We start from the raw sequence: 22573 nt of genomic DNA, 5'->3' as shown, positions 1-22573 counted from the left end.
CTTGAACTCCTGACCTCAGGTGATCCACCCGCCTCAGCCTCCCAAGTTCAAGCGATTCTCCCGCCTCAGCCTCCTGAAGCTGGGATTACAGGCATGCGCCACCATGCCCGGCTAATTTTGTATTTTTAGTAGAGATGGGTTTTTGCCATGTTGGCCAGGCTGGTCTCGAACTTATCTCAGGTGATCCACCTGCCTCGGCCTCTGGAAGTGTTAGGATTACAGGCGTAAGCCACCCCCACCAGCCATAGATTTCTTATAATACCTAATACAATGTAAATGCTATGTAAATAGCATTGTATTGTTTAGAGAATAATGAGGAAAAAGTCTGTACATGTTCAGTAAAAATGAAATTTTTTTCCTTAATATTTTCAATTTGTGGTTGGTTAAATCCAGATGCGGAACCCAACAGATTCACAGGGGCAAATGTATGTATATATCTTTCCCTCTTTTTAATTCAAACAGCAACTACATACACTGTCCTCTACTTTCTTTTAACTAAGTGTACCTTGGAGATTGTTCCATTTATTTTACTTTTCTTTTTTTTTAACAAGATGGGGTCTTGCTCTATCACCCACGCTGGAGTGCAGTGGAGTACAACTCACTGCAGCCTCCACTTCCTGGGCTCAAACAATCTCCCTGCCTCAGCCTCCACCTCCTGGGCTCAAACAATCTCCCTGCCTCAGCCTCCCAAGTAGCTGAGACTACAGGTGTGAGCCACCACACTTGGCTAATTTTTTAACTTTTTTTTTGAGACGGAGTCTTGCTCTGTCGCCGTGGCTGGAGTGCAGTGGCACGATCTTGACTCACTGCAACCTCCGCCTCCTGTTCAAGCGATTCTCCTGCCTCAGCCTCCTGAGTACCTGGGATTACAGACATACACCACCACGTCCAGCTGATTTTTGTATTTTTAATAGAGATGGGTTTTGCCATATTGGTCAGGCTGGTCTCGAACTCCTGACCCTGTCATCCGTCCACCTTGACCTCCCAAAGTGCTGGAATTACAGGCATGAGCCACCGCGCCCGGCCTAATTTTTAAATTTTTTCTAGAGATGGGGTCTTGTTATGTTGACCAGGCTGGTCTTGAACACCTGACCTGAAGTGATCCTCTTGCCTCAGCCTCCCATAGTGCTGCGATCACAGGTGTAAGTCACTGAGTTTGGCCATTATTCCATTTCTGTACACAAAAACCTTTCTCATTCTGTGCTATAACTAGTTAGCATTTAATTGGGTGGATGTGGTATAACTAGTGCCTTGTTGATATTGATGCATATTTACATGGTTTTGCTGTTATAAACAATGGTCCCTTGCTATTATAAACCACACTGCTATAAGTAATCTTGCATCTAAATTACTTCAAATGTGTAATTATATGGGTAGGATAATTTCTAGAAGTGGAATTGTGAACCAAAGTTTTAGGTGCATTTGTAATTTTGATTTATAACCAATCTTTTCACTGATCTACTTCTCTGCCTCTAATTTCTACTAGGTGTTTGTTTGTTTGTTTGTTTGTTTGTTTTGAGACAGGGTCTTGCTCTGTCACCCAGGCTGGAGGACAGTGGTGCAATCACGGCTCACTGCAGCCTCAACCTGCCACCTCAGCCTCCTGAATAGTTGGGGTGTGCGGCAGGTGTATACCACCACATCCAGGTTTTTTTGTTGTTGTTGTTTAATAGAGATGAGGTCTTGCTATATTGCCCAGGCAGGTCTCACACTACTGAGCGCAAGCGATCCTCCTGCCTATGCCTCCCAAAGTGCTGGGATTACAGGTGTGAGTTGCCATGCCTGGCCCGGTTATCTTTCTAAAGCATAAAGCAACCCTGTTGATCCTCTGCTTAATTTTGATGATTAAGTAGTATGTTCAAAATATAGAAATCCATGTATTCATAATGATCTTTTAAAAAAAGTAAAAGCCAAAATATCAGCTACTCATCCTACACCATTGAAAGTAGTGACCAATTCCTGAAAATTGGCAAAAAAAAAAAAAAAAAAGGGAAGAGTAAGGCATTTATCTTGTCTTTCCAGTATGAACTCTAGTTCAAAATAACTGATGAGAGGAAGGTTTTGTTTGTTTTTTGAGACTGAGTCTCACTCTGTTGCCCAGGCTGGAGTGCAGTGGTGCGATCTTGGCTCACTGCAACCTCTGCCTCCCAGGTTCAAGCAATTCTTGTGCCTCAGCCTCCTGAGTAGCTGGGATTACAGGCGCCCGCCACCACTCCCGGCTAATTTTTGTATTTTTTTAGTAGAGACGGGGTTTCACCATGTTGGCGAGGCTGGTCTTGAACTCCTGACCTCAGGTGATCCGCACACCTAAGCCTCCCAACGTGCTGGGATTACGGGTGTGAGCCATTGCCCAGCCCGGGATTTTTTTTTTTTTTAATAGATTAACAGCTAGTAATTGTGCAAAGAATGATAGAAAAAAATCACTATTTTGCATGTCCCAATGAAATAATTCAGGCAACAATCACCAGTGGATGAAATACCTAAAGAGCTTTTAGGAAGCTTTAAAATGCCTGGACCCACTCATCACTGAACATGAAACCACCAGTCATTGTTTGCCTCCTGATGTGAGGCAATATAAAGCACACAGAACCACTTATTAAACATTCTTGCCCAAAAAATTGAATAGGAATACAGGACTTAGGGGCCAGGCGTGGTGGCTCACACCTGTAATCCCAGCACTTTGGGAGGCCAAGGAGGGCGGACAATCTGAGGTCAGGAGTTCAAGACCAGCCTGGCCAATGTGGTGAAACCCTGTCTCTACTAAAAATACAAAAGAAAATTAGCTGGATGTGGTGACGCACACCTGTAGTCCCAGTACTCGGGAGGCTAAGGCAGGAGAATCACTTGAACCTGGGAGGCAGAGGTTGCAGTGAGCTGAAATCGTGCCATTGCACTCCAGCCTGGGCAACAGAGCAAGACTCCGTCTCAAATAAAAAAAAAAGAAATACAGGACATAGGGAATGAGTGAAATGACAACATAAGAAAGCAAACAGTCAAATCTAGAATGCAGAACATTTCATATGACAATCAACATGGCTTCTATAAGCCAATGTCAATGTAAAGAGGGGAGAGGAGACTGCTCTTTTTTTTTTTTTTTTTTTGAGACAGTCTCACTCTGTCGCCCAGGCTGGAGTGCAGTGGCAAGATCTCAGCTCACTGCAAGGTCCACCTCCCGGGTTCACGCCATTCTCCTGCCTCAGCCTCCCGAGTAGCTGGGACTACAGGCGCCCGCCACCATGCCTGGCTAATTTTTTGTATTTTTAGTAGAGATGGGGTTCCACTGTGTTAGCCAGGATGGTCTCCATCTCCTGACCTCGTGAACTGCCCGCCTCGGCCTCCCAAAGTGCTGGGATTACAGGCATGAGCCACCGCGCCCGGCTGAGGAGACTGCTTTTTAAGAAATGTAACCAAATGTAATGTGTGGATTTGTTTGGATCTTGAGTCAAACTAAGTCATTTTTCAGCCAAGGAAATTTGATTATGGATTGAATACTAAGAAAGTATGATTTAATAAGTGATATTATGGTAAATTTCCATATTTCTTAAGAGACATTGAAGTTAAAGGAGTGAAATGATAATAATGCTTGGATTTGATTTAAAGTAACTTCATCAAGGAAAAACAAGAAGGCTGAGTGCTGTGGCTCACGCCTGTAATCCCAACACCTTGGGACGCTGAGGCGGGCGGATCACCTGAGGTCGGGAGTTCAAGACCAGCCTGACCAACATGGAGAAACCCCCATCTCTACTAAAAATACAAAATTAGCTGGGTATGGTGGCACATGCCCATAATCCCAGCTACTCGAGAGGCTGAGGCAGGGGAATCGCTTGAATCCAGGAGGCGGAGGTTGCAGTGAGCCAAGATTGCACCATTGCACTCCAGCCTGGGCAACAAGAGCGAAACTCTGTCTCAAAAAAAAAAAAGAAAAAAGAAAAACAACAAAAAGAGAAAGTAAATGTGGCAAATTTGATAACTGTTGCATCTGGTCATGGAGATTCTTTGTATAGTTCTACTTTTACGCTGCTTAAAAATTTTTGATAAAACCAACATGGCATAAGTATACCTATGTAACAAACCTGCACATTGCGCACATGTACTGTAGAACTTAAAGTATAAAAAAAAAATTTGATAAAATGGTTGGGTGCAGTGGCTCACGCCTGTAATCCCAGCACTTTGGGAGGCCAAGGCAGGTGGATTGCTTGAGGTCAAGAGTTCAAGACCAGCCTGACCCACATGGTGAAACCCCGTCTCTACTAAAAATACAAAAATTAGCTAAGTGTGGTGGCAGGCACCTGTGATCCCAGCTACTTGGGAGGCTGAGGCAGGAGAATTGCTTGAACCCAGAAGGCGGAGGTTGCAGTGAGCCGAGATAGTGCCATTGCACTCCAGCCTGGGAGACGAGTGACTCTGTCTCGAAAAAAAAAAAAAAATTCAATAACACACATATATACCCAATAGATAACTCTTCATTTTAAGCTAACCAGTGGTTGGACTCACAGTCTGGCCCCAACTTACCTTTGCAGTTTGATCACTCAACAATAAGACTCAGTTCTAGCCTCACTATACTATGTGACACTTTTACATTGGCCACTCACTTTAAGGCCTATTCTTTGTGTTCAAGCTGTTTCTTCTTTTTTTTTCTTCCCTAACTGGGCAATTACTTATCTTTCAAGGACTAGGTTAGATGTGACTTGTAAGTTTTCACCAATCTTTTGTTCATACTACTACTGGGTTACCTCATACTGTAGATACTATCTTCTTATGCCATGGTAAGCGTTCCTTAAGGGAATATAGCACAAAAGTTAAGGGCACAGTTTCTAGATCCAGACTGCCTGAGGTCACATCCTGGTTTAGCTACTGACTAGCTGTGTTACCTAGGGCAAGTAACTTCATCTCTCTGTCTGCCTTGGGTAAGTAACTTAACCTTTCTGTGTCTGAGCTGTGTTGCCTTGGGCAAGCAACTTAACCTTTCTATCCTTCCATTATCTCATCTGTAAAATTGCATTTACTTCATAGAGTTGTATTATTATTTTTTAGAGATGGAGCCTCGCTTTGTTGCCCAGGCTGGAGTGCAATGGTGCCATCTCGGCTCACTGCAATCTCCATCTCCTGGGTTCAAGCGATTCTTCTGCCTCAGCCTCTGGAGTAGCTGGGATTACAGGCATGCGCCACCACGCCCAGCTAATTTTTGTATTTAGTGTAGAGACGGTTTCATCATGTTGGCCAGGCTGGTCTTGAACTCTTGACCTGAGGTGATCTGCCTGCCTCGGCCTCCCAAATGAGCCACTGCGCCCAGCCTTCATAGAGTTGTATTAATCTTCCTAAATGGGTAGGAAAGGGTTCAGAAGTTTCTGACACACAGTTAAATATTCAACAAATGCTAATTTATAAGGTTAGGACTCTTTTTTTGAGACAGGGTCTCTGTCACCCAGGCTGGAGTGCAGTGGCACAATCATGGCTTACTGCAGCCTCTACCTCCTGGACTCAAGAAATCCTCTGGCTTCAGCCTCCTGAGTAGCTGGGACAACAGATGAGTACAACCATGCCCAGCTAATTTTTATTTTTTGTAGAGACCGGATTGCCATGTTGCCCAGGCTGGTCTTAAACCTCTGGGCTCAAACAATCCTCCTGCCTTAGCCTCCCAAAATGCTGAGATTACAGGAATGAGTCACTGCACTCAGCCCAGGACTATTTGTTTTCATATTCCTCCTCACACCCAGTTTAGTGTCTGGCATGTAGATGCTCAGTGAATGATTGATTTGGGTAGTTTTGGTTCTTTATACGGGTCTTCAGGTTAGTCCCAATGTACTGGCATGGAGCTAGTTACTTGAGCAGGTCTTCACAAAGGTCTGAGTAGCAGGTGATAAAAGGGGTTGTGAAGTCTGGACTCCTAACTTAAGTGGTGGAGATGCTAAAAGAGAAACAAAGGCAGCAGAGTTGCTGAGGGTAGGGAGTATGGCATTTATTAACCCTGTGTTTCCCCCCTCACTGGTCACTGCTCTTGACTCGTAGAACAACAGGTACAGAACTGCAAGGGATCATCCCCAGCTCCGTGATCACCAGATCCACAAGCTCTGGGGGAGTCACATCATAGACTAGATTCAACAACCGTAGGGATGCGTGGTTCTGCCAGTTAGCCAGTGCAACATGTTCTCCCCGCTTACATTGCAGATCATCAGGGTCATCTGCAATGGAAGGCGTACCCATTATGTTCTTTCAGAAAAGAAGTTCTAGTTTATCCGCCCCTCTCCCTCCCTCTCAAGTCTTCACAGGTAGCTGGAGGCTTCTCTTTTGCCTCCTTACCTAGCTCATTAGAGACAAAGGCATCAGTCTGCACACGCTCACAGAACTTGTATGTTTCACAGCAAACCAGCACTGGTACATTATGGGCTCGAGCCACCAGGGCTAACTGTGCTGTCCCTACCCGTGACATCACAGACCCGTTGGCCAAGAGTGCATGAGCTCCCAATAGCACCTTGGAAACCTGTTTGTTTCACAGGAGAAGGGGAAGAAAAAAATGTCATTGTTGTATCAATGCAGAATAAGGTCCCCTACTTACAGGACAGCAACATTAAGACAAGTAATAAATCTCAACACCTGTGAAAAGAAGGGAAAGAAACAAAAACAGACAACAAGTAATAAATCTTTTTTTTTTTTTTTTTTTGAGATGAAGTTTTGCTCTCGTTGCCCAGGCTGGAGTGCAATGGCGCGATCTCGGCTCACCACAACCTCTGCCTCCTGGGTTCAAGTGATTCTCCTGCCTCAGCCTCCCGAGTAGCTGGGATTACAGGCATGCACCACCACTCCCAGCTGATTTGTTGTATTTTTATATTTTTAGTAGAGACGGGGTTTCTCCACGTTGGTCAGGCTGGTCTCGAACTCCCAACCTCAGGTGATCTGCCCGCCTCAGCCACCCAAAGTGCCAGGATAACAGGCGTGAGCCACTGCGTCCGGCAATTAATAAATCCTTTTTTTTTTTTTTTTTTTTTTTTGAGATGGAGTCTTGCTCTGTCGCCCAGGCTGGAGTGCAGTGGCATGATCTCGGCTCACTGCAAGCTCTGCCTCCTGGGTTCACGCCATTCTCCTGCCTCAGCCTCCAGATTAGCTGGGACTACAGGCGCCCGCCACCACGCCCGGCTAATTTTTTGTATTTTTAGTAGAGACGGGGTTTCACTGTGTTAGCCAGGATGATTGTGAACTCCTAACCTCGTGAACTGCCCGCCTCGGCCTCCCAAAGTGCTGGAATTACAGGCTTGAGCCACTGTGCCCGGCCTAATAAATCTTAATGATGGCTTTTCTTCTGTGAAAACACCTGACCACTGACCCACCAAATCTCCCACAGGAAAACTAAACTTTGAAGTTACTTTTGTCTTGTTCCCTCTTCCTGGTTGCTAGTTTAATGTAATGTTTTTGCAATAGCTAGACTGCTGTAATATACTGTCAGTGTTTTTCCAATTAAATAGAAACAGGGCTATATAATTATTTTTTTTGACACAGGGTTTCATTCTGTCGCCCAGGCTGGAGTGCAGTGGTGCAATGACAGCTCACTGTAGCCTCAACCTCCTGGGCTCAAGCAGTCCTCTCACCTCAGCCTCCTAAGTAGCTGGAACTACATGCGCATGCCACCATGCCCGGGTGTGTGTGTGTGTGTGTGTGTGTGTTCAAGCAGTCCTCTCACCTCAGCCTCCTAAGTAGCTGTGTGTGTGTGTGTGTGTGTGTGTGTGTCTCTCACCTCAGCCTCCTAAGTAGCTGGAACTACATGCGCATGCCACCATGCCCGGGGTGGGGGTGGGGTGGGGTGTGTGTGTGTGTGTGTGTACAGGGTCTCATTATGTTGAGCAGGCTGGTCTTGAACTCCTGGGCTCAAGTGATCCTCCTGCCTTAGTGCTGAGATTGCAGGCATTGAGCCATGGCACCAAGCCAGGGCTATATAATTCTAATATTTTTAAATAATTGTGGCTGGGCACAGTGGCTCATGCCTATGATCCCAGTACTTTGGGAGGCCGAGACAGGGGGAACTGCTTGAGCCCAGGAGTTCCAGCCTGGGCAACGTAGCGATATCCCATCTCTACAAGAAAAATAAAAAACTAGCTGGGCATGGTGGCACACACCAGTAGTCCCAGCTACTCAGAGGCGGAGGTGGGAAGATCACCTGAGCCCAGGAGGTCAAGACTGCAGTGAGCTGTGATCACGTCGCTGCACTCCATCCTTATCTCAAAACAAAAACAAAACTGTAACTTTGGGAAGGTGAGATTATGTCTATACTACTACATCTTTTCACCGCCAACTTTGGAGTCCTTTTCCTCTGTACTTACCTCTGGGAGCACATAGGAGGCTGCAGGAATCAGCAGGTAGGAGGCTGGGACACCAGCATGGACTAGAGAACGTAGTGTGTGCCTTCCTTCCAGCCATGGCCGGCTGTCCACCACTACCACCCGAAACCGCCGGCCCTCTGTCCAAGCCTCCTGAAGAATTCGTGATACCAGAGATGAACTAGAGTGAATGAAGAGGAGGATTCAGTTATAAATGTCAGTAACTGATGACTAACTTATTCCCAAAGGCAAGTGGGTAGTCCCTTCTTCAGATCATTCCAACTCCCAATCTGCTCAGTCACAGGGTCTGGACCATACCATCCATATACCAGGATCACATCTCCATTACTGATCTTCTGGTAAGCAAAGCGTGAAATTGCCTGAGCTGCAAGCACAATCTTCTCTTGCACATACCGATCAATGGCTGCTCGAAGTTCTGACTTGGCCTAAATGGAGTAAAATCCTTAGTGAACAAGAAATGGACACTTTTATCCCTCTGATGATCATGCCAGGTGCTTGAATATGTGTATGATGACAAGCCTATAGAGGGCTCAGAGATGGCACAAGTCAGAATGGCCAAACCATTCCTTAACCCTCGACTAGGGCAAAAAAAGGCTTATGTTGGCCTTCCCGGGAGTTTTTAACATGTTTCTTAATTTTACCCACAGGTGCATGCCTTCCTTATTTCTCATACTCATCACCTCCTCTTCCCGCTTGGAACTGCCCACACTGGTGATTTCCTTGTTAAGGAACTTGATGGCGTTGTGCATGCTCGCTGACAGGGGACGGCACTGAGTCAGGAAGCTATAATACAACAGCAATACCTTATATCTGCGCAACTCTTCACAACTTACAAAACCTTCACATTTAAAAAAAAAGTCTTTAAAAAGAAAATAGAACACAAAATGAAAAGAGAGATAGAAAAGCAGGAAAAAGAGTACAAGACAAAGATTGGGCGAGCTGGGAGTGGACTTATAGTGTTGTCCCTACCTCATGTAGGGTTTTAGTTTATTCACTAGATCCCTGGAGAGTTCTTCATTAGGCGGTGTTGTGTAATCCTGAATCACCTATAGGGTACACAAGGTGATCTGCAAAATGCCCCTTAATAAAGATCTCTGAACGGGGGCTGGGGGTAAGCTTCACTGAGGAAAATGTTCTGAGGGTAGGAGTATTCCCTCTGTCCCCCAGAGATGACTTTGGGTGACAGAAGCTGGGGTAGTATTGGGGGAGGTGGGGTTGGATCATAAGAGAGAACAGGATGGGACATACCTGCTGCAAGGCACGAAGCAGGGCAATACACCGGGCATTGGAGCCACTGACCAGGCCCTGGGAGTACTGCAGGCCGAGTCGCACCATGGCTGGGTGGATCACAGAGGATGGGATGCTGATGGGATGGCGGTGTCACATACTTTGAAAGGGAGCTTGAGCATCTACTGCCCACCTGCCCCTGATGAAAAGGAACTCCCTTCACTAGCAGATTTCCCCACTTCCTCTACAGTTCTGCCTTGGGTTCATACTTTTTCCTACAGAGTCCATCTCAGATTACTAGACACTTTCAATACTGACTTACTAAAACTCCTCAGACTCAAAAGTTATGACAATTTCATAGGATCCTACCTCATAAACTGGGTCAGAGAGTTTTGTCTGCTGTACTGGGGTAGGTGAGAGAAGAGACTGACTTTGGATCCATAATCCTTTCGTGTAGGAACCTTGACAAAACAAGGGAACAGGACCAATGGCCCAGAGTTTAAAAAGGATGGGATAAAGCTGGAAAGGAAGTGAACAGTAAGACTACTCTGACCCAAGCACCTATCCTTCTCACTTTGCACCCAGCACCTTTCCTCCCTCCAGTCCATTTCCCTAGGCTCTTTCTAGCCAGGCACCAAACCCACTTCCTACCTGTTGACGCTCTGGTTTTTTAACAAGCCTTCTCAGAAGTAGGTCATCAACCTGAGGGTACTCAGGGAGACGCTTCACTCCTGAAAGATAATCATCATGTTTTCAGGACACTGTAGGTCTTGAAATGTGTAATTTGCTCTTAGGGTATAAGGGGCATCAAGAAAAACAGGATGAGGTGGAGAAAACGGGAGAATAGGGTAGAAAAGGAAATAGGGATAGGATAATGGGGTTGCAGGAACAATTCAGAACTCTGGGTCCCAAGAATGAGAGGGGAGAGCTGTTTTACTATTGGGCAGCCTGAGCTGGCGTTATAATTAGGAGTAAGGGAGGTCTTAAAATGAAGGGAAGATACCTGAGGGGGTTTCTCCAGCTGTGCTGGGGCTGGCCTTAGGAGGTGGTCCTCCTTGTTCCCCTTTTCTTGCCTGTTTCAGGGCCCGCTCAGCCTCCTGCTTGGCTCGACGCTCAGCCCGAAGTTCGGCCTTACTCCGACCAGCTGGAACTTTCTCCCCAGGAGTGCCCAACTGAATGCCCGATTCTGGCAGTTCTCTGGTTGGGCCTACTAAAAGCATTAAAAAAAAAAAAAAAAAGCCCAAGCTGCAGGCAGGTGATATCCGTGCCCCAGCTAAAACTAGCTTCTCTCCTTGTAAACCTCTTTGCTTTACACACTTGCTCAAATCAACTTTGCCCTGTCTCTCCCTTCTCTCTCCCACCACATCCCTCTACCAGCTCCACACCCCAGCCCTTTAAAAGAGACCCCTCACTCACCTTGACATTGGGCTGCACATACAGCAGAGCCAGTTTCTGGTTCTGCCCCCTTTTCTTCCTTCCGTTTCTTCTTCTGCTGTTTCTTTTCCTTCCGAAGCTGCAGCTTTTCTTCTTTGGTCATTTCCCTCCCCACTGCCTGAGACACAGACATAGGATACTGCTCTTCCCCAACAATTCCAAAGGGGAACAAATACTATTGGATGCTTACAAGATTTCCACATGGTTAAATCCCTAGTTCTTCCTAACTTCCACAAGCTACCTGTTACAAGCTTACATCCACAGAGGCTGACGTTTCTCCTCCAGGGACAGAATCATATATCGCTAGGGTTGCAAGACCTCTGTAAAATCTCCTGGCTTTACTGAGAAATAAACCGACACGGGATGGGAGCTGGGGCGGAATAAAGCTGGCACAGCCTCCTGCGTAGCGCTTGGCAGGCGGCTTGGGAGGGAAGCCTCACTTACCCCAGGCCCAGGGGGAAGCTCCGCCTTCATCCCGGATCCCGAGTCTGCATCAGAAAACAGGGCACAAAGTGAGCCAGAGAGACTCCGGGAGGGTTTGGGGGCACTAGTACTCGGCGCAGCCGGCTGCTGGGTTGGCATGACCACGGATCCGCCGGCAGGCGCGAGGCGAGCCAGGGATCCGCGTGGGGACGCACTGCGCGGCGGATCAAAGGAATGGAGGGGTCACCGACCCTCCTCACAGCAACCAGCCGGTGCGCGGCGCGGGACTGCGCTCGAGACTGTGTAGACCGGAGCCCAGCGTGGCGCTGGAACGGAGCGGCGGGGCCCAAAGGCGCTCAGGGCCCGGCACTAGCTGTCCGGAGCTCGTCGGCCCCGCGTACCGGTAGGCAGGCCCGGCTCTTCACTCACCCTCGCGAACAGCCACGGCCACAGCAGCCATCGCCCTCAGTCCTAGGCTCCGCCCGCCGTGGTCACGGAGCCGCCCCGCTGCCTCGCTCCGCGGCTGCAGGGTCCACAGCGCCACCTGGGCTGGAGGCTGAGACGCAGAAGCGAAGCGCGCAGCCCCAATCGGACTACAATTTCCGATGGGCCCCAGGGCCCCGCCCCGCACTACGGGTTGCAATGAGGGCCAACTCCACTTTGGGCTCCCTTTCCGGACAGGTGGCTCTTGCCCTTTAGACTACAGTTCCCAGCATGCCCAGGCGATTGCGTCCCAAAACCGACGTCCCACGGCCTTCCCACATCGGATCGCAGGGCTCCCAAAATGGCGAGTGAGGCTGCGGGGACTCGCTGAGCAGCGGAGGGGGAGCGTGCAGAGCCGCTGCGGCCCTCACAGTCCGGAGCCCGGCCGTGCCGTGCCGTAGGGAACATGCACTTTTCCATTCCCGAAACCGAGTCCCGCAGCGGGGACAGCGGCGGCTCCGCCTACGTGGTGAGGAGCGGCCGGAGCCGAGCCGGGCCGGGCAGGGGCGGGGATAACGGGCCCGAGCCGTCTCGGAGCGGCCTCTGAGGCCTGACCGCCACCCTTCGGGCCTGGTCCTGGGCCGCCGACTCCCGACGGCCTCTCTGGGAGCTTATCTCATGTGTGTGATTCGTGGCAGTGGTTGCCCGAGCTCCTGTAGGCCCTTAGGCCGGGTCGCTTCCCCGAGCTAGGCCGCAGCTGCCCTGGTGGGCGTCACTGGCCTCTTGGGCAGTGAGACTGCAACACAAGCGTCCGAATTTCCCCCGGACTGGCTCTTCAGCTTTGGGACTTGGCCCTGGCGAAAACAAGCGAACTAACCCTCGGGAGATTAGCGCGTTACTCCGGCGAGTTGCCAGGCAACTTCCGGCCAGGGTTCTCAGGGGGGTTGCGCAGACCGCAACCCTAAAATGCTTGACTACTTTTGTGTCCTCAGGCCTATAACATTCACGTGAATGGAGTCCTGCACTGTCGGGTGCGCTACAGCCAGCTCCTGGGGCTGCACGAGCAGGTGGGACTAGCACCCCTGCCTTGAGACAGCTTCAAGCCCTTCCCTACACGTGGACATCAGTGTCTCCCTTTACCCGCTCTTCTTGTTCCCGTAGGCTGTAGTTCCCCTTTAATCACTGCCACAGGGTAGGGCCCTGGTTTATCTTGTCTGACATTTCCGGGAACTCCCTAAGAAGCTTAATGTCCGCGCAACAAGTGCTCCTTCCTGTTCTTATATTCTGGTTTTCTGTCCAGTCTTACTGCTCTAGTAGCCTTTACCCTTGCATGGACAAACCAACCCCTCCCCCCACTACCTCCACCCAGGCTGTCAAAGCACGTTCCTTCTGTCATCTGAGCGGCAACTTGAAATTCTTTTCCCTGTTTATACAAACGATTCACCGATTTCCTTTTGTGTTCTTCGGCTCATTTCAGTGTGTTTAGCTGTGCCAATTATCGTTATGTATCTGTGATGCAATGTTTCTCCTCCTTCCTTACCAGATCATAAACTCTATCTAACTCAGTAGAGCTCCACTGATAATTAGTTGTGCAACCCTGAACAAGTTACCTGATATCTTTTTTTGGGACGGAGTTTCTCTCTTGTTGCCCAGGCTGGAGTGCAGTGGCACGATCTCGGCTCACTGCAACCTCTGCCTCCTGGGTTCAAGCGATTCTCCTTCCTCAGCCTCCTGAGTAGCTGGGATTACAGGCAGCTGCCTCCACACCCGGCTAATTTTTGTATTTTTAGTAGAGAGGGGTTTCACTATGTTGGCCAGGCTGGTCTCAAACTCCTGACCTCAGGTGATCCACCCACCTTGGCCTCCCAAAATGCTGAGATTACAGGCATGAGCCACGGTACCTGGCCATTACCTGATTTCTTTGGGCCTCAGTTTCTACAACTGAAAGATGGATTCTTTGATCTGCAAAGTCCCTTTAAGTCCTAAGATATTTTGTGAACAGACTTAGCTGTTAACTGTGCACTTTATAAAGCCCTTTCCTTCCTTTAAGGGTTCAGTGAACAGTCTTGCTAGGTGGTCAAGGGGCTCCCTGTAGGTCCTGGCCCAGTACAAATCCTCCCCGTACTGTGGAGGGGCTGACTTGTACACAGTAAAATAGAGAACAACTTATATCTAGGACAGCTCCCTTGAGGTGCTACTGCTGTCAAAGGAATTGTTTCTCAGATGACCAGGGTAGACAGGGGAACAGGGACTGAGGGAAGGGAGGGGCACCCAAGAGAACATTATGAGCATATGTAGATTGCCTCATCTCATTTTCTGTGTTTATGTGAAGGGTTGTATCTCTTTCTCTAAATAGCTTCGGAAGGAGTATGGGGCCAATGTGCTTCCTGCATTCCCCCCAAAGAAGCTTTTCTCTCTGACTCCTGCTGAGGTAGAACAGAGGAGAGAGCAGTTAGAGAAGTACATGCAAGCTGGTGAGTGGTTGCAGGAAACTAGGTTGACTATATTGAGGACTATGGGGAGAGACTTAAAAACAGCTGGTTCTGTGGAAGGGCCTGATTTAATTTCTAGATCTAGGAAGGCTCTTGTTTGATCTGTTGTGCAGTTAGCAAAGTAAATAGTCTACGAGGATGTGTAACTCTGTGTACTAGCAAAACAATTTGGGCACTAACATCTATGAGAAATACTAGTATAACACTAGTCTTAATATCAGTGGAGAGAACTTAATTTGTATCTGATGTGCTTTAGATTAACATCATTGTTATTTCCCTAGTTCTATAGACTGGACTCACCTAGATGGCAGCCAAGGGTGGGGCAGGTGAAGAATTTATGCAAACAGTGAGTGAGGTGAGGCCAGCTGGGGGATGTGGCAGGCCACCATCAGCCCAGGAAATGGGGTCGGGGGAACCTACTGAGAGGAGGACTGGGGAGCCAAGAGTGAGTGCTAAGTTCCTGTAATAATGTTCTTTTGTCCTCGTAGTTCGGCAAGACCCATTGCTTGGGAGCAGCGAGACCTTCAACAGTTTCCTGCGTCGGGCACAACAGGTAGGGCTTTGGGTGGGACCAAGATTTAAGGAAAGGACCTTGCTGGAAGGTCATGTCTTTTATTTTTTTGAGACAGAGTCTTGCTCTTTTGCACAGGCTGGAGTGCAGTGGTGCAATCTCAGCTCACTGCAACCTCCACCTTCCGGATTCAAGTGATTCTCCTGCCTCAGCCTCCCAAGTAGCTAGAATTACAGGCGCCTGCCACCATGTCCGGCTAATTTTTGTATTTTTAGTGGAGACGGGGTTTTGCCGTGTTGGCCTGGCTGGTCTCGAACTCCTGACCTCAGGTGATCCACCCGCCTTGGCCTCCCAAAGTGCTGGGATTACGGGTGTGAGCCACCACACCCAGCCAGGCCATGTCATCTTAATAACAGAGGAGTCATCTTTTTTAATGGAATGGAACTTCTATTCCTATGAAATCAAAGAAATCACAGCCTATATTTAAGCAGCTGAGAATAAAGACACACAAGGGACCTAGAAATAGAGTTGGGCATAGGTCAAGGCAAGGGACAAGGTAGTGCCTCCCATCCCCATGTGTGCTCACAACAGGAGACACAGCAGGTCCCCACAGAGGAAGTGTCCTTGGAAGTGCTGCTCAGCAACGGGCAGAAAGTTCTGGTCAACGTGCTAACTTCAGATCAGACTGAGGATGTCCTGGAGGTGAGGCGCTTGTTCAGCACTGCCCCTTCTTCCCCTGCATCCCGGGGTCCTGGGCTTGGAGAATGATTGGAACCAGCCAGTATGATGAGCTGTACTTCTATCCCTATCCCCAGGCTGTAGCTGCAAAGCTGGATCTTCCAGATGACTTGATTGGATACTTCAGTCTATTCTTAGTTCGAGAAAAAGAGGATGGAGCCTTTTCTTGTGAGTTTCTCTGGACTTGACTGCTTCCTTGTACTTCAGTAGAGTTTGCAACCCCCCTAACTCCCCACCCCCACCCCCAGAATGAACATTGCCTCAGGGCACTTCTTTCTTGATTTCCCTTCCTTTAAATCTCACTATATTTTCCTTTTTTTTTTTTTTAACCCATAGTTGTACGGAAGTTGCAGGAGTTTGAGCTGCCTTATGTGTCTGTCACCAGCCTTCGGAGTAAAGAGTATAAGATTGTGCTAAGGAAGAGGTCAGGGCTGGGCCTGGAAGGGGAGGGGTGGGAGGTGCTGTGCTGGATTGGATTATTGGGCCACATATTGAGACAGAATAATCTGGACAAGGGGGTGTAGTGCTGGGTGTTTCTGCCAGGCCTCCCAAGCTTCCTCCCACTATACCATTAGCCCCTGATAGTTCCATATTGCTCCTGTTTTGCCCATTTTCCATTCTACCTCTTGCCTTAACCCAGCTTAGCCCCATTACCCCTTTCCACCTCACAGTTATTGGGACTCTGCCTATGATGACGATGTCATGGAGAACCGGGTTGGCCTGAACCTGCTTTATGCTCAGGTGAGCTTGGAGCTGCCTCAGAACCCTTCCCCTGAAGAAAATAACTGGTGACTCACTCTCCCAAGAAAACTGCTGTCGTGTCTTTGTTCCCAATTTGTGGGGAAGTTCCTAGAATACTATTAGTGCTGCTGGCACAATATCTACTCTCCCTACTTTTATTAAGCTGACAAGATCAAGGACTTACTGCAAAGAGGTCACTCAAGTGTGGGGCTAGGGGTCAGGCTGGACAGAGGTAATGGTAGACGCTTTCCTTGGATTGCTGACTGGGACCTCCTACTGCCTGCCCCTTGTCTCTACTATAGACGGTATCAGATATTGAGCGTGGGTGGATCTTGGTCACCAAGGAACAGCACCGGCAACTCAAATCTCTGCAAGAGAAAGTCTCCAAGAAGGAGGTGAGCCCTGCCTCCTCTCTGTCTTCCTCTAAGGGCTTGCTTTTTCTTGTTTTTTTTTTTTTTTTTTAAGACACAGAGTCTCGCTCTGTCGCCCAGGTTGGAGTGCAGTGGCATGATCTTGGCTCACTGCAAGCTCTGCCTCCCAGGTTCATGCCATTCTCCCGCCTCAGCCTCCCGAGTAGCTGGGACTACAGGCACCCGCCACGACGCCTGCCTAATTTTTTGTATTTTTGGGAGAGACAGGGTTTCACTGTGTTAGCCAGGATGGTCTTGAGCTCCTGACCTTGTGATCTGCCTGCCTCTGCCTCCTAAAGTGCTGGGATTATAGGCATGAGCCACCGCGCCCGACCGGGGTTGCTTTTTCTGAGCTGCCCCATTCTCCCTCCTAATCTACCCCCATGTGATGACCATTTTTCAGTTCCTGAGACTGGCCCAGACGCTGCGGCACTATGGCTACCTGCGCTTTGATGCCTGTGTGGCTGACTTCCCAGAAAAGGACTGTCCTGTGGTGGTGAGCGCGGGCAACAGTGAGCTCAGCCTGCAGCTCCGCCTGCCTGGCCAGCAACTCCGAGAAGGCTCCTTCCGGGTCACCCGCATGCGATGCTGGCGGGTCACCTCCTCTGTGAGTCGGGTTAGGAGGGGAAGGCCTGGGTTGGGGGCCCGGCAAGCCTTGAGCTTAGGTATGGGCTGCAGCGGGTCCGGGAGCCAGACAGGTTGGTCAGAGTGAACTCAACCGAATTCCCCTTCCTCTCCCAGGTACCATTGCCCAGTGGAAGCACGAGCAGCCCAGGCCGGGGCCGGGGTGAGGTGCGCCTGGAACTGGCTTTTGAATACCTCATGAGCAAGGACCGGCTACAGTGGGTCACCATCACTAGCCCCCAGGTGTGAACCTACCCTCAGCCCTCCTCTGGAGCACCTTAAAGCGTAGAGTTTCCAGTACTCAATATGGGAGGCATTAGTGGTGCTGGGCTCAGAGTGACCACTCTCGTCAAGCTGGACACTCTTCTTGCCCTCAGGCTATCATGATGAGCATCTGCTTGCAGTCCATGGTTGATGAACTGATGGTGAAGAAATCTGGCGGCAGTATCAGGAAGGTAGGCAGCAAGTGTGGACTGAGCAGTGAGCAGGTGTGCTCCCCTTGCCTTTTGTCCTAGATGTGAGGCTTGTCTTGAGAGAGAGGGGAAGTGATCCTGCCCTCACCAGCACCTTGTATCTGTCCCCAGATGCTGCGCCGGCGGGTGGGGGGCACTCTGAGACGCTCAGACAGCCAGCAAGCAGTGAAGTCCCCACCACTGCTTGTAAGTATTACCTCCTGGTCAGAACCCTGGCTCTCAGCCCTGCCTCACCTCTCCTAGTGAGTTTCTGACACCTCTGCCTCTTCTTCCCCAGGAGTCACCTGATGCCACCCGGGAGTCTATGGTCAAACTCTCAGTGAGTTCCAGGGTTGGTGAGGTTGCTGTTTGTTGGGGGATCTTGCACGCCCAAGATCTCTGACCCCACCCTGCCTTTGTTACAGAGTAAGCTGAGTGCCGTGAGCTTGCGGGGAATTGGCAGTCCCAGCACAGATGCCAGTGCCAGTGATGTCCACGGCAATTTCGCCTTCGAGGGCATTGGAGATGAGGATCTGTAATCTCCACTGCTTGGATGTCTGCCCTCTACCCCAGAGGAATTTACAGAAACTTGCCCTGTGCCTGTGTCCCCCATGCTAGGGGCGGAGGGGTCTCTTCCTTCCTACCTTCCCCTTTTCTCTTGGCCAGGGGCCTCGTAAGCTACCTTTCCTTGTCCCCTGGGCTGGCTGCACAGAGGATTGCCCCTTCTCTTTTCAGAGCTGGCCCTCGATGCCAAATTAGCATTTAGTATTTTGCACAAAGTCTAAGGGACCATGGCTGCCTGCCTTGGGGAGGAACCATAGCTCCCTCTGGGCCGCTTCTGGCTTCTTGGAGCCATGGGCCAAAGGCCAAGGGGATGGGCAGACGTCTGTGTTTGGTCTGGCCCAGTTCCCCATCATTAAACTCAGCCTGACTGCTGCCTACCTCTGGTTCCCTCTCACTGCCCCTGCTTCCCCCATCACAGCATGGACTACTATGCTAAGGGTAAGGCCAAATTGCCTGCCATTGCCAATTCAGCATAGACATGGCTTTGTTAGTGTTTCCTTTATTATAAAGCACTGAAATAAGTTAAACAGGTGGGAGGCTGGGCAGTCCCCCAGCCGGTTTGTCCACAGCCCCTGGGGGCAGTGGAGGTGAATACAGGGCCCTTCTCACTGAGCTCGTGAAGTGCCTCAGTCAAGGCAAGGCCCCCTGGTCCATATGGGCCCCCCCGCCCATGGGGTTGGGCTGGTCCTTATAGTGCCTACGTTAGTCTGTGTGGAGCCCCTGGCCAGCGGGGGAGAAAAAGGTGGCTTCTGGTCCGTCTGTATAAAACATGGGGAAGAAGGACCTAGTTCAGGATGAGTCTGTATGGACAGCCCGGCTGCCAGCAGTCCCCAGGGCTGGTGGGCCCCGAGAGCTCAAAACAGAGGGTGGGCTATGAGGTGGGGCCCAGCCCTCAGAGGCAGAGAGACCAGGCCCTCCTGCCCCACCGTGGCCATGCACCTTCTGGTGGCGCTTGTAGTTGTCCCAGTGGCCCGTGGTATAGGCGCAGGTGGCACAGCGGAAGGGCTTCTCGCCTGTGTGCCGCAGCATGTGACGTTTGAGGTTCATGCTCTGGTTGCAGCTGTAGTTGCAAAGGCTACACCGAAAAGGTTTGTCACCAGAGTGGATGCGACCATGACGCTTGAGGTTGGCCAGATTGCCACAGGCATAAGGGCAGAGGGGGCACTTGTAGGGCTTCTCTCCTGTATGGACGCGCTGGTGCCGTTTCAGGTTATCCAGATGAGCAGAGGCATAAGGACAGCGGGCGCAGCGGAAGGGCTTCTCACCACTGTGTGTCTTCATGTGCCGGGCCAGGTGGTTGGGATAGTGAGTGGCAAAGGGGCAGAGGCTACAGGCAAAGCCTTTGTCACTGGGGCCCTGGGGCCCCCCACTGGCACCCCCTCCAGCCTCTCCTCGCATGCAGCGCCCACACATGGCAGATCCCAGCCGACTACCCTCACCCTCCTCCAGCTCTTGTCCACAGCCCCGGCAGGTCCAAGGGAATAGCAGCTCTGGCAGTGGTTCTGATCCAGTCCCGCAGAGGCCCTCCCCTTCACCCCGCAGCTGCCCACAGTCTGGCAGGAAACTGGCACCACCTGGTGGCACATGGAGGCTCAAATCTGGAAGGAGCAGAGCATCTGTGGGGACAAAGACCTGGGCTATGAATCCAATCCAAGCATTCCTAGGGCCAGCCACCCATGTCCCAAGATCTTTGGTCCCTGGTGTGTCTTACCTTCAGGTCGCCGGGGCACCGCCCCCTCCTGCTCTGTGGGACTGGGAGGCCGGGCTGGTCGTGGAGCACAGCAGCGGAAGCCACAGGTCGGGCAGGGAGGAGTGGGGGGCCCTGCGTGGGTACGCTGATGCCGCCTCAGGTTGCCCAGGCTGCTGCAGGCAAAGGGGCAGTGGGGACAGCGGTAGGGCTTCTCGCCAGTGTGGGTGCGGGTATGTCGTGTCAGGTTGACGAGCTGGGCTGAGGCGTAGGGGCAGCGGCCACAGCGGAACGGCTTCTCTCCGCTGTGTGTCTGCATGTGCCGCTTCAGGTGGCTCGAGTAGTGGGACACGAAGGTGCAGAGGCGGCATGAGTACAGTAGCCGTGGGGGCAGCAGGGGCCCCCCACCCGGCCCTCCTGCCCCACAACACGGCCCCTCACCTGTCGGCCCCCCACACAGCTGGCAGGCTGGGCCTGGCCTCTCACCCCTGGCCTCCCCTGGACCCCTGGCTGGCTCCTCAACTTCACTCTCCGCACTTAGTGCCCGGCCGCCCCCAGACTCATCGTCGCTCAGCCCATAGGGAAGCCCAGGCCTGGCCCCCAGAGAGTCTCCTGGTGAAATAGACATAAAAAGAGACATCAGCATAGGGTAGGATCAGGCTCCAAACTCTCCCCTTTTCACTTATGGTCTCCCCACTTGCTTGGCTCCACCCTTAGCTTTGATGATCCCTTTAGTTCCCTCCTAGGAATCAAGGTCTCCCCTGCAGTAATTCCAGAAAATTCAACATGAATTGTCTACCTCTTACACTGGACTAATCTAGTGACGGTAGAATTGACCTGTATCTAGTTTCACTCAATGGTCAAGGATCAAGGGCTCACAGTGGATCACAGACTGAAATGAATCCATAATGAAATTAATTCTTGAGACAAGAAAGTAAAAATACGAAAGGGAGAGAGCCCCCAAGACCTTTTTCTAAGCTCTATTGCTAAGGCCCCTTTTAGTAAGGAGCTGATATAAGATAAAACCTATATCTGAGGCAAAATTTGGAGGGAAGTGGAGACAATGGAAGTAATGCATGTAATACCACTTGCCTGCCTAAAGAACAGATTGATATTTACATGGATCCCCTCAATGACTTTCAAAAAACATCTTGCATAAGTGGATGGGTAGTGCAGCAAATTAGGGTAGGGTGATGCTAAGATCACAGGGAAGAGGGACATGGAAGGATAAAGACAGAAACTAAAACCTCTCAATACAAAAGGAGCTTACGCTGCAGGTGAAAGGGAGTTAGATTAGACCTAAATACTGGGTTGAATGATTCACAGAGAGTTTGCTTCCCTGAACCTCTCTTAAAAGTAAATACACATAAGGAATGGGCTAGGGAGAGGGACAGGGCATTTACTTTTAATCAGTTGCTCCATGTGATTCACCCACCCTCCTATTCCTATCACCTTTGACCAGGCCTCAGAACTTCACCTCAACAAAGTGATGGAAGTGATTGGACCATTAAACAAATGAAGTCATCTAGCTCAAATGTAAACTAAACCAGCCCTCGGTTGTGGCAGGAAATGGTGTTCTGTTCACCTAACCTGCCTCCTGAAGGGCTGGGGTCTCCAGCGGCCGCTAATCCTTAACCAAGACCCGAAAACCCACCTTCCGAGTCTCTCTCGAAGCCCATGAGCTGGTCACTGTTGCCGTCGCCTTCCTCCTCTTCCTCTTCCTCCTCAAACTCCAGATCCTGGCCTAGTAGCAAATCACTCTCCAATACCAGGGCCCCGGGTCCTTCGTCGAGGGAGTCTTCAGTATCCACTGAAGAGGGGAGGGGGCTTGTGGATTCTCCCTCAGGGACCAGCCCTCGTGGACCACACTTCCCGTACTCGCTGACCCACTCTGATTCCCTTAGTGCCTCGGTGGGAAGCTAGGAGTCTGGATCGCCCACTTCATCCCTCAGGAGTCCCCCTCCACCCTGACCTGAGCCCACTCCACTGACCCCACCCCCGCTCCTCTCCCCTCAAGGCCCCTGACCCCTGACCTTTGACCCCCTCGCATTTCACGGGCTGCGGGTGGCTTTGCTTCCTTCGGGGCATCGTGACCGGCTCCAGCCCGACGCGCCTCCGGCCTGCGGCCGCCCGACCCCGCCCCTCCTATCTCGGCCCGCCCGTCTGCCCTTCCTCTCAGGGCCCGCGGGCCGCCCCCATGCAGCGGCGCGGGCCCTGGGCAGCCCCCGGCCCTGGCCCCGGCGCCCAGCTCAGGCCGCTCCCGCCGCCGCCGCCGCTTCCATTCATGGAGCCCCCTACCCCCCTACGGAGACCAGCTGGTACCTCCGTACTCGCTTCCGCTTCCGCCGCCGCAGAGACGCACGGGACGCGTAGTCCGTGGGAAGCGGCCGCGGCGGGAGCCTCAATGGCGTGACCGGGAAGTGATTTTGACGAGGCGGGGAGCAAGCCAATCAGTGGCCGGGGGGAGCCGGCCAGGGAGCAGCGCAGGAGGCGTCCTGCCCGACTCCAGGCTTCAGG

The 22573-nt window shown here is 50.9% G+C and overlaps 3 protein-coding genes across 11 annotated transcripts; 1 reads left to right on the top strand and 2 right to left on the bottom strand.

Annotated features, from left to right (window-relative positions):
* Positions 1–5934: 5934 nt before the first annotated feature.
* On the bottom strand, positions 5935–12108 carry EIF2B4 (eukaryotic translation initiation factor 2B subunit delta). 8 transcript variants are annotated; one of them, XM_008952476.5, is made up of 13 exons: positions 11844–12108; positions 11436–11479; positions 10974–11109; positions 10561–10767; positions 10209–10288; positions 9927–10018; positions 9579–9693; positions 9300–9376; positions 9011–9113; positions 8628–8755; positions 8313–8490; positions 6301–6481; positions 5935–6182 (listed from the first exon to the last, which is right to left on the bottom strand). In XM_008952476.5, the coding sequence occupies exons 1-13, from the start codon at positions 11872–11874 to the stop codon at positions 5983–5985; spliced, it is 1572 nt and encodes a 523-aa protein (XP_008950724.1). In that variant the 5' UTR covers positions 11875–12108; the 3' UTR covers positions 5935–5982. The 8 variants fall into 8 exon arrangements, with proteins under 8 accessions (XP_008950724.1, XP_003827147.1, XP_008950725.1 ...); XM_003827099.4 differs by having other exon boundaries at positions 10561–10764; XM_008952477.5 differs by lacking the exon at positions 11844–12108 and adding an exon at positions 11666–11764.
* Positions 12109–12233: 125 nt separating this feature from the next.
* Positions 12234–18746, top strand: SNX17 (sorting nexin 17). Its single transcript, XM_003827093.5, has 15 exons — positions 12234–12366; positions 12830–12904; positions 14194–14311; positions 14818–14882; positions 15432–15542; positions 15656–15746; positions 15915–16002; positions 16250–16319; positions 16622–16714; positions 17133–17336; positions 17471–17596; positions 17731–17808; positions 17938–18012; positions 18104–18145; positions 18231–18746. Exons 1-15 carry the CDS (start codon positions 12304–12306, stop codon positions 18342–18344), a joined length of 1413 nt encoding a protein of 470 aa, XP_003827141.1. The 5' UTR covers positions 12234–12303; the 3' UTR covers positions 18345–18746.
* A 106-nt stretch (positions 18747–18852) lies between these two features.
* ZNF513 (zinc finger protein 513) lies at positions 18853–22505 on the bottom strand. Of its 2 annotated transcripts, none has more exons than XM_063595024.1 (4): positions 22379–22505; positions 21711–21866; positions 20081–20668; positions 18853–19985 (listed from the first exon to the last, which is right to left on the bottom strand). In XM_063595024.1, exons 2-4 carry the CDS (start codon positions 21733–21735, stop codon positions 19159–19161), a joined length of 1440 nt encoding a protein of 479 aa, XP_063451094.1. In that variant the 5' UTR covers positions 21736–21866; positions 22379–22505; the 3' UTR covers positions 18853–19158. The 2 variants fall into 2 exon arrangements, with proteins under 2 accessions (XP_063451094.1, XP_003827151.3); XM_003827103.5 differs by lacking the exon at positions 22379–22505 and adding an exon at positions 22090–22353.
* Positions 22506–22573: the final 68 nt, after the last annotated feature.

The sequence above is a fragment of the Pan paniscus genome, chromosome 12 (genome assembly GCF_029289425.2).
Source record: "Pan paniscus chromosome 12, NHGRI_mPanPan1-v2.0_pri, whole genome shotgun sequence".
Taxonomy (NCBI): Eukaryota; Metazoa; Chordata; class Mammalia; order Primates; family Hominidae; genus Pan; species Pan paniscus.
Note: the sequence above shows the minus strand (reverse complement) of the source record. Positions and strands in the feature narration are given on the sequence as shown.